We start from the raw sequence: 10,716 nt of genomic DNA on the forward strand, positions 1-10,716 counted from the left end.
TGGTTATAGTAACAGCTACAACATTAAAATACTTCTAGGCAGATTGAGGAGGAGAATGGGAGAATGAGCAGAGGGGCAGAAACATCCATCTGAATAATAATAACTTTATTTGTATAGCACCTTTCATACAGGGGATTCAGTTCAAAGTGCTTTACATCAGTAAGAAATCAGTGTAAAACAAGCAGCAAGAGCAAAGCATGAAGTGGGATAAAATAATGCATATATATTATATATATATATATAGTAATCCCAACAGGCCACCTTGTTTATGGTTTGATTCAGTTTTAGTAGAATATAAAATACATGAATGAATGATGAAAGGAGCACTTAAAGTGCAGACATACTATAATTATATTGAGGTACTTGAGACTAATCGTGCAACTTTAAAGTTCTGCTCCACAACAGTTTGAGAATGAAGAAACCATCACGTATGAAAGGCTACATGTGAACAGAGGGGCAGAAAACCGGCTTGTTCATTCACATTTCAATCTTGAACAATGAACAGCGGTAGACAGTATCTCATTTGGTATCATCATCCTGCGCTTCGCCAGAGGCCTTCGAGTGCTGAGTGGGCTTGGCCTCTCTGAGCGGTGTGGTGCAGATGGTGGATTCTGCCAGGGGAGTGCAGGGCTCAGCATCAAAGTGGAAGGACTCCTCAGTGGTGCTGGTGCAGGTTTCACTGCTGGTGCCTCCGGGGGGGGATTCTGCAGCCACCGGACGTTCCTTCATTTTTTTTAAATAAATTCACAGTTAGTTGGATTTAATACCATGGCTTCTTAAAACTGTTTACTAAGCATTCATAACAAAACACTACCCTGAAGTGTGTGTGCCATTAGTTTGGGGTGTGGTCAAGTGTGAGAGGTACATTGTAGACACATTGTGATGCTCTATTCAGATGCTAAAGACATACTTCTAGAAGATTCAGAAAACTACAAAATATAATCAAGACATATTTTATCATGTATTATTATAGATTAAGATAAAAGCGTTATTGATCCCATGGTGAATTTCATAAGCTACCCAGCAGTATGTAATTTAAATGAGCTCCTCCTTTACCAGCTGCAACATTAAGGTGAGCACATCAATCATTATAATACAATAATATATACATTATTCTGTTATTGTTATATTTAACACTGTAACCACCAAATGAATGAAAATAATGTTTTTGTAAATGAAAGAAGTAAGAAACACTTATTTGTACTCAACAAATAAAATAGTTACCGTGATGGTGAGGTTTGAAGTACTCTCCTTACTTCTTGTGTAGGGCTCTAAAAGCTGCAGCTCAGGATCCACGGCTGTCTGCCCGTCCTTTGTGCTCCACAACTACCTGAAGGGGCAAGTCTCCTGTACCGGTGTACCGGGTTCACAGAGAATCCCACTTGTTCCTCAGCTCTTTCTCTGAAGCACACAAATAAACGATGTAAGCATTGTGGCTAGTTAGCATGTCCAATTCATATATGCAGTGCCAAACCGCACAGCTAGCAACAGCTAGCAACAAGATAACAAAACACAAGGTTGAAATAACAAATTACATTTCACGTTAACGTCACTGTACGCTGGCAAACAATAAAAAGCCAACAGTATCTGCTAAAGAGCTCAATTGATGAAAAAGATAATCTTACCCGAGAAACCAAGTTGCGTTTCAATTTCTCGCCAGAGTCCGGTTTTCACTACTCGGTTCGAGTACCTTGGCGCTTTTCAGGTTCAGAACCGGTTCTTCGGTTTAGCTCCGGCTCTTTTCACACCGCCCAGAGTCCGACTGGTGCTGCGTCATTGCGTCATCGTTTGCGTCATGGCGTAACCGTTTGCGTGCCTGCTTCATAAAGCCAAACCGCACGGAAACCCCTCACAGCTGACACCGACAACAACAACAATGGCCGATTGTGCTCCAGCTTCCTCTGCACCTCTTCAGAAGACCAGATTCCCAGCAGGTAGCTGGTCTCTTCAGAAGACCAGATCCCCAGCAGGTAGCTGGTCTCTTCAGAAGACCAGATCCCCAGCAGGTAGCTGGTCTCTTCAGAAGACCAGATTCCCAGCAGGTAGCTGGTCTCTTCAGTGGACCAGATCCCCAGCAGGTAGCTGGTCTCTTCAGAAGACCAGATCCCCAGCAGGTAGCTGGTCTCTTCAGAAGACCAGATCCCCAGCAGGTAGCTGGTCTCTTCAGTGGACCACTGCTGCTTGTTAAGTGTCTCCATCGTTGTGTACAAACTGGATAAAACGCAGCCTTTTTGTTGTTCAGGAGTTGATCCCGCCCCTGAAAATATGAACTTAACCTTTTGTTTTTCTGAAGAAATGTCAGGATGCTCCTAATGTTTTGTAAAAAGATAGTTCATTAAATGTGATCATTTTAAGAATACACTTTGTTGTACTGAAACCAAAGGGAACGGTTTAGAGTTGTGGTTATTTAAGTCATTATGCTGTGATCTCACTGGCCGGCCCACTGGAGATCACATCTGGCTGTTTGTGGCCCCTGAACTAAAAAGAGGTTGACACAATATCTGGTTTTAAGTTGTGAGGAAAGCACGCACCATGACCTCCGTCCCGCACGTGTTGCTGCCGTCGAAGCTGAAGGTCACCAGGTGGCTCTGGGGGTCCATGTGGCCCTTGCAGCTGGGGTCTTTGAGGTGTAAGGTGGAGAAGTCGATGCCTTTGTCAGCCAGCAGACATCCAGCCAGAGTCACAGTGGCCGAGCCCTGCCTGCAGGCCGGCGGCTCGCCTGCAACACACCAACACTTCAAGTTAACCGTTGTCAGGGAGAAAAACGAGCTAAATAACCAACTGATGGTTAGCTCCAAAAGTCCAAAGAAAGAAAAGTACATTCAGGGACTGTGGTCAGGATGACCTGTCATGTAATGATATTACATTTATGATATGAATAACTACTAATGTCTCTAAAGAACATGTGATGCGTTCAGGAGCACCTCTCCTCCAGCTCCGTACCTAAAGACTTGGTGGCTCTGTACTTGGAGGCGAACCCAGCCCGACGACGACCACATCTGTGCTCCACAGAACTCATGATCACTGCAGGGCTGCTGACAGAGAGGGGGGGGGGGGGGGGGGGCTACACACACACACGCGCGCACGCATACACGCACGCACACACACACACGCGCACTTAAGTTAATTTGTGTGTTCTAAACTGTTTAAAGTAAACATGTATTATTGGGGACTGTTTTCAAGTAATCCTATATATATATATAACCTTCTCACTTACACTCACTGACCTAGATACCCACACACACACACACACACACACACACACACACACACACACACACACACACACACACACTCACTGACCTAGATACCCACACACACACACACACACACACACACACACACACACACACACACACACACTCACTGACCTAGATACCCACACACACACACACACACACACACACACACACACACACACACACACACACACACACACACACACACACACACACACACACACACACACACACACACACACATTCTTTTCAAGGTCCTTTCTGGGCACCAATATATCTATGTGCAATGTTTGATTGTCTGGGAAAGAATAGTTTGTGTGAAATATTCCTTGGGAAAGTAAAGGCGTGAATTCAGGTGCAAGATAACAGATTGACTCTGTCCTTGGGTAGTTCCGAAGCTCTCACGCTCTGTTCAGAAGTAGAATACATTTTTCCTAGAACTCTGATTCGCTTAGGAGTGAAATCGACTGCCTCCAAATCTGGCTATGTATACTGATGTTTATTCATCCACGGGGCTTCCTGTTTCTGACTGGCTGGTCCCGATACCTGTATCGCACGGCAGTAGAACTGGAAGTCCAGAGTACTCTTTACCATTAAAATCAGATTATTGTTACAACCTTTATGCCGGTGTTTTGAACTCCTTCTTCTTATTAATGTGACCAGGCTCATCTAACGGGCAGCGCGGAGCAGAGGTGGGCTTTAAGCCACCACCACTGTTTTATGTTTGCGTGCGCGCACACACACACACACACACACACACACACACACACACACACACACACACACACACACACACACACACACACACACACATTCTGGAATTCGCTCCTCCAAGATCTCCGCTATTCTGAGACCCTCACAATGTTCCAGTCCCTTTTCAAAACTCATCTCTTCTCCTGTGTCTACTCATAGCCCCCCCCCCCCATAATTGTTAGTCCTATACCCCCAGCCTAACCTTCCCTTTTATTGTAAAGCAATTTTGAGTCCTTGCAAAGCCCTATACAAATATAATGTATTATTATTATTATACTGACAGGTTTCAGATCTTGCTGTGTACAATAATCTTCCTGGGAGGTGTCACTTGTGATGTCGTCTGTGTGGTCCACAGGGAATGTAGTCCTGACAGCAACAGGTGATAAGAATCAAAGGTTCCCATAGGATCCCATAGGAAATGCATGCGGGTCACTTTTGACCCACTTATTGAAGCTTGGGGTAGTAACACAAAAACTACAATTTCTTAGAATGTAAATTAAACATTTGAATGGAATGATATCCAAAACATGCTTTTTGAGGAATAGCTGGAATATGAAATGATAAAAGAATGTAATTACAAAGATACTTCCAGAAAACCACCTCACCGGGTCCAAAGATACCCACTTATGCATCTGAGGGTTAACATGTGTCGCTGCTTTGTTAGACAGTCAGTATTAGTTCACGTTAATAGCAGTGAACTTCTTAAATTGGGATAGGTTGATAGATACACATTCAACTTTAGCCCAGCCTGCTCTGATTGGTTAGCTGGCCGGCTCTGTTGTGATTGGTCAACCTGCTTAGAGATGTCCCGCCCCTTAGCCTGTCACGTACAATGTGTTGGAGCGCTAGCCAATAGGAGCGTGAGTGTTTTTTAGTGATGTCACTACGTTCCAGGTGTGGTTCTCTCTAATCTTTTCTGTTTTATTTCATATTTAAATGAATATTTTTGGAACACATCACCTTGACTCGGAGAAACTGAGATTGACAATTTGTTTTGACATTTTATACATCAAAGCATAAATCAGGAAAAAAAACGTTTTGCAAACTAATCCATAAAGAAAACAATCGTTGCAGCTCTAATTTTTATAATAATCTAAAATGTTTGACCCTGCGTAAAGAATCCAAAACAAAGATATTTAAACACAGATATGATGTTTGAAGTCAGCAGTGTTCCTGTCACGCACACAGGAAGCAGCTCCATGACAGCTTTAAAAAACAATGTTAGAGAAACGTCCGACATTCAGGAAACCAAAAGGTCCGTCTGTGTTTCCGCCGTCCGTCCGTAGGAAACACCAGGTCATTATCGATATCCCCATGAGTCTTTCATTGATCGCTGCACACAGGAAACATCTCAAAGAAACGTAGAAACACTTTTTCTGAACGCAGGAATGTTCCGGAGCGTCCAGGGTCTCCGAGGGAAACACTGTGTCAAATTTACAAAAATCAGATCTGAGGCCGACGGGAATGAGTCGCGGAAAGAGAGAGACCCGGACCACATGGTAACGGATGTTTGGGGTTTTTGGGCATTTTAATATCGACACATATTTAAATATACAAACAGTATACAACAAATGTGAGGATTTACAACAACAAAAAACACTTCTCTCACTCTCGTCATCTGCGGTGTCTCTTTGAAGTCGTCCTTTGTCTCTTTGAGGTCATTTAAAGTCATTTTGTATCTCTGAAGTAATTTTTGTATGTCTTCGAAATAGTTTCGTGTCTCTTTGAAGTTGCTTTGTATTTCCTTTTAGTCGCTTTTTTCTTCTCTGTTGTCATTTAGCATCTCTTCAAAGTTGTCTCAAGTTTCATTATTATAATTTTGAGTATTTTTAAGTAGTTGTGTCTCTTTGAAGTTGTTTCGTGTCTCTTTGAAGTTGTTTTGTGTGTCTTTGAAGTTGCTTTGTGTCTCTTTGAAGTTGTTTTGTGTCTCTTTGAAGTTGCTTTGTGAATTGCAAATCATGGACTTCTTGAGTCTCGATATTTTTTAACAAAAATAAGTGTATATTTAAGTAATTTAGCATCTCTTAAGTTTTCTGTATTTCCTTTTTAGTCACTTTTGTCTCTGTAGAGATCTCTACAAAGCTGTCTCATGTTTGGTTGTTGTCCTTTTGAACTTGTTGCATCTCTTTGAAGTATTTGTTTATGTCTTTGAAGTTATTTTGCGTCTCTTCAAAGTTGTCACGTTGTATTTTGGAGTATTTTTAAGTTGTCTTACGTCTCATTGAAGTTGTCTGGTATTTCTAAGTCGTTTCTCGTGTCTCTGAAGTTGTCTTTACGTGTCTCTGAAGTTGTCTTACGTGTCTCTGAAGTTGTCTTACGTCTCTCTGAAGTTGTCTTACGTGTCTCTGAAGTTGTCTTACGTCTCTCTGAAGTTGTCTTACGTCTCTCTGAAGTTGTCTTACGTGTCTCTGAAGTCCAGCACCGCTCATGGACTCGGTCGCAGACTGTCGATATTTAAAAACAGCCAAAACAAACAAACAAACTAAATATCAGGACGTCGTACATGTCTCCCCCCTCCCACGGCCTCAGATCTGCAGTCTGTATGAGGAAGAGGAGGATGATGAAGGTCTCCTCAGTTGTCGGACTCGTCGCTGCTCTCGCGGCTGATTTCGATCTGAAGCGACGGCAGGTTATCGAGACGACTCTTTTTGATCTGCGTGGTCTGACGCTCCTGTTTCTGTTTGATCATCGCGCCCCAAACCTCCTGCAGCGCCGAGTCGCCCTCCTCCTCCTCCTCTTCCTCCCCTGCCACCACCTTCTTCTTCTTCTTCTCTTCCTCCTCCCCGTCGCCTCCTCTCCTGATGCTGGAGGCGTTCTCCTTCCTCCCCGATGATGATGATGAAGAGGGGGTGAAGAGGCGCTCGTTGGCGTCGTCTCCGGCCGAGCCCAGTCTGCTCCACAGCGCTGAGAGAAGAGACACAACGTCACCATCTGATCACTGAGCTTTTATTTTGAAATTACATCCTTCACTTCCTGAAGGATTGTTAGTCTCTGGGGCTTTTACTTTGAAAAACAAACATCATCCTGCACTTCTGTTTTATGTATTTTTCTCTTCAGAGCGGTTCCTTACTTGACTTCCTGTCTTTGGATGAGTTTACTGCTCTGTCCTGATTGGCCACGCCCAGCCTGCGGTGCACGTCTCTGATTGGCTCTCTGGCAGGGGGCGTGTCCCTGGGGGAGGGGGGGGGAGGGGGAGCGTCCATCGGGGGAATATCGTCTCTTCCCCAAACGCTGCCTCACATCTGCAGAGAGCGGGACATCAATAACATTTATATATTAGTAATACAAATAATACACACACACACACACACACACACACACACACACACACACACACACACACACACACATGTACACAGTTACACAGGTACACACACACACAAATAATGACCTGTCTTTCCGCCGGGGGCCACCGGGGGGGGCTGTCTGGGGGAGATGCCTTTCCGCTTCTCCTCGAGCAGCTGGCGGACGTCCCTCACCTTCGGGGGGGGAGACGCAGACTTAGATTCCCCCACCCGGTTCCTGAGAGAAACAGAAAGTTAAACACAGGTCAAATTTAAAGAGAGAAGTTAAAGGTCTCCTATTATGCTATTTGTAGATATATATTATAAGTCTCAGATACATACAAATATATAAAAACATATTGAAGTGTCCTGCTCCGAACCCCAAGCAGATCCTTGTAGCCCCCCTCCCCCCTTTATCTGATGACACAGCCCCTATCCATCTCTAAGGGAGTACCACAAGACTCTATCCTAGCACCCATCCTATTCTCAATATATATCAATGACATGGAGAAATCAGTGGGCAACTCCTCTATCCACCTATAGGCGATGACACGATTCTGTTCACAGCTGGCTCTTCCCCAGATACTGTCCTGAAAACTCTTCAGGATAGTTTTCAGAGCGTCACATCTCTCTGCCCTCGGCCTGGTCCTGAACACCACTAAAACCAAGATCATGTGGTTTGGCTGCAGTGGTGCCTCCCAAACGGGCACTATTGTGACCGCCGATGGCCGGGACCTCGAAATAGTTCAATCTTATAAATACCTTGGATTTTGGATTAACAGTAATCTGTCATTCTCAGGACATCTCTCCAAAATGCAGACCAAGGTTAAAGCTAGACTCAGCTTTCTGTATAGGAACCGCTCCTCACTCACTTTGCTAAACCCTCTCTGGTCCAGATGACTGTCCTTCCTCTGTTCCACTACGGCGACACCATCTACCGCTCGGCGTGTGAAGGAGCTCTCGATCATTTAGACGTTCTGTATCACTCCGCCATCCGCTCCGCCACCAACGCCCCCAACAGGACACACCACTGTGAACACTGTGACCACTGTGACCTCTGGCTAACTGGCCATCTGCTGAGACCAGGACACACCACTGTGACCTGTACTCTCTGGCCCTCTCTTGAGACCAGGACACACCGCTGGCTGATGTTTGTTTACAAAACACTCCTAGGCCTCACCCCCTTCTACCTCACACAATTACTGCAACTCCGCCCACCCCCGACGCACAACACCCGGTCAGCTCCAAGCATCCTGCTAAAGACCCCCAAAGCCCATTCATCCTTTGGCCGCTCCGCCTTTCAGTTTGCAGCAGCAGGTAGCTGGAAGGTCCTTCGTCTCCCCCGCACCTTCAATGTCACTATTACAGACCCCCTGGAACACACAGCAGCTGCTCTGCCTGATGCTGATTTTAATGACTGGCTGAACCACAGCAACATTGTTTTAGAGTTTGTATATGTTTAACTGCTATGCCTGTCGTCTCTGCTCTCTGTGTGTGTGTTGTCTCCTGGGTTCTGGAGGCCCGGAGTCTCTCTGTTTGTTTTCCTCCCAAACCCCCTCCCCTCAGGAAGGCTCTGCCTCCTGGCAGGTCATCATTGAAAATAAGAATTTGTTATTAATTGATTTTCCTGGATAAATAAAGGTTCTAATACTATTACTACTACGCCCCCCCCCCCCCTCTCTTCCAGCTGTTACTAAGGACATGTCTCTGAAGTGTCCTGCTCCAAACCCCAAACAGATCCTTGTAGCCCCCCCCCCCCCTCTCCTCCAGCTGTTACTAAAGAGCTGACTCTGGGTCAGTAGCTTCAGAGAGAGAGTAGATCTCATCAGGAGAACTCCACATCATGTTCCAAACCACATCAAGGATCCTCTCTGAAACAGGATGGAGCTCAAACTCTCTCTCTCTCTCTCAGGTTTACCACAAGGTGACTTCCTTTTGATTTCCTGCTTCTTCACACACACTCTCTCCAGTACAGGTTAGCTCTGAGTGTTAGCATGCTAAAGTAAACACAGACCATATTACTTCCAGAACACGTCTCATTGTTTCTGACAGCAACGTTTCTGATTGGCCCGTGGGTCTAAAGCCCGCCCACATTTTAGTAATGTGGTCATGACGCAGCAAATCTGGATCAGCTCCGTTGTTCCCCCGTTTTTAGAGATATGGGTACGGAGGAGAAGAGAGAGGGGTTATTTCCTGACACTTTGAGAGTCTCCTGACACACCGGGGACACACCGGGGACACACCGGGGACACATGGTGACACACCGGGGACACATGGTGATGTAGAGAAGACACCAAGAAGAGCATTCTGCATGATAGGAGACCTTTAAGATACCAAGGTTTTTAAATCTCTGGTACTTTTTCAGAGATTGAGCGTGTACCTGATGCTCTTCAGGGTGGTGTCCAGCTCGTCGGCGTACATGGTCATCTTCTTGGTCTTCTTGGGGGAGGGGGTGGAGATCATCTTCAGCTCCAGGTCGTAGTCCATTTCGTCCGACTCCGACCAGGGGGAGGGCGAGCGAGACGCCCGGCCGCGGAGACCCGCCCCCAACGAGCGGGAAGCCCCGCCCCTTTCCCCCACCCGATCCCCGTACTCCACAACGCGGTCGTCCTCCTCCATGTCCTCGTCTCCTTCCTCGTCTCCTTCCTCCTCCTCCTCTTCCTCCTTGATGGGTTCCTCAGGCAGGTTCACCAGGTCGGCTGCAGAGAGACACATATTAAATGGGAAGGTGTGTGTGTGTGTGTGTGTGTGTGTGTGTGTGTGTGTGTGTGTGTGTGTGTGTGTGTGTGTGTGTGTGTGTGTGTGTGTGTGTGTACCTGAGTGTCAGTGTGTGTATGGAGGTGTGTGTGAGTACCTGAGTGTGTGTGTGTGTGTGTACCTGAGTGTCTGTGTGTGTATGGAGGTGTGTGTGAGTACCTGTGTGTGTGTGTGTGTGTGTGTGGAGATGTGTGTACCTGAGTGTGTGTGTGTGTGTGTGTGTATATGGAGGTGTGTGTGTGTACCTGAGTGTCTGTGTGTGTATGGAGGTGTGTGTGTGTACCTGAGTGTGTGTGTGTGTGTGTACCTGAGTGTCTGTATGTGTATGTGTGTGTGTGTGTGTGTGTGTGTGTACCTGAGTGTCAGTGTGTGTATGGAGGTGTGTGTGAGTACCTGTGTGTGTGTGTGTGTGTGTGGAGATGTGTGTACCTGAGTGTGTGTGTGTGTGTGTGTGTATATGGAGGTGTGTGTGTGTACCTGAGTGTCTGTGTGTGTATGGAGGTGTGTGTGTGTACCTGAGTGTGTGTGTGTGTGTGTACCTGAGTGTCTGTATGTGTATGTGTGTGTGTGTGTGTGTGTGTGTGTACCTGAGTGTGTGTGTGTGTGTGTGTGTGTGTGTGTGTGTGTGTGTGTGGGTGGGTGTGGGTGTGGGTGTGGGTGTGGGTGTGTGTGTGTGTGTGTGT

The 10,716-nt window shown here is 46.0% G+C and overlaps 2 protein-coding genes across 2 annotated transcripts in view; both read right to left on the reverse strand.

Moving 5' to 3' along the window:
- Positions 1 to 240: 240 nt before the first annotated feature.
- Positions 241 to 3,104, reverse strand: LOC307020424 (uncharacterized protein). The gene is made up of 4 exons (XM_079651757.1): positions 2,944 to 3,104; positions 1,626 to 2,719; positions 1,225 to 1,401; positions 241 to 723 (listed from the first exon to the last, which is right to left on the reverse strand). The coding sequence occupies exon 2, from the start codon at positions 2,196 to 2,198 to the stop codon at positions 1,794 to 1,796; it is 405 nt and encodes a 134-aa protein (XP_079507883.1). The 5' UTR covers positions 2,199 to 2,719; positions 2,944 to 3,104; the 3' UTR covers positions 241 to 723; positions 1,225 to 1,401; positions 1,626 to 1,793.
- A 2,388-nt stretch (positions 3,105 to 5,492) lies between these two features.
- Positions 5,493 to 10,716, reverse strand: part of ncbp3 (nuclear cap binding subunit 3) — a 16,530-nt gene continuing 11,306 nt past the window's right edge. The window contains exons 9-12 of the mRNA XM_079650247.1: positions 9,657 to 9,975; positions 7,384 to 7,514; positions 7,063 to 7,234; positions 5,493 to 6,896 (exon numbers count right to left, since the gene is read on the reverse strand). Coding sequence (XP_079506373.1) covers positions 6,623 to 6,896; positions 7,063 to 7,234; positions 7,384 to 7,514; positions 9,657 to 9,975 — 896 coding nt within the window. The 3' untranslated portion in view covers positions 5,493 to 6,622. The remainder of the gene's footprint in view (positions 6,897 to 7,062; positions 7,235 to 7,383; positions 7,515 to 9,656; positions 9,976 to 10,716) is intronic.

This window comes from Notothenia rossii, assembly GCF_949606895.1.
Source record: "Notothenia rossii genome assembly, chromosome: 9".
NCBI lineage: Eukaryota > Metazoa > Chordata > Actinopteri > Perciformes > Nototheniidae > Notothenia > Notothenia rossii.

What these genes read in the sequence shown, in the direction of transcription:
- LOC307020424 (XM_079651757.1), bottom strand. Translation starts at nt 2,198, where the DNA reads ATGGAGACACTTAACAAGCAGCAGTGGTCCACTGAAGAGACCAGCTAC.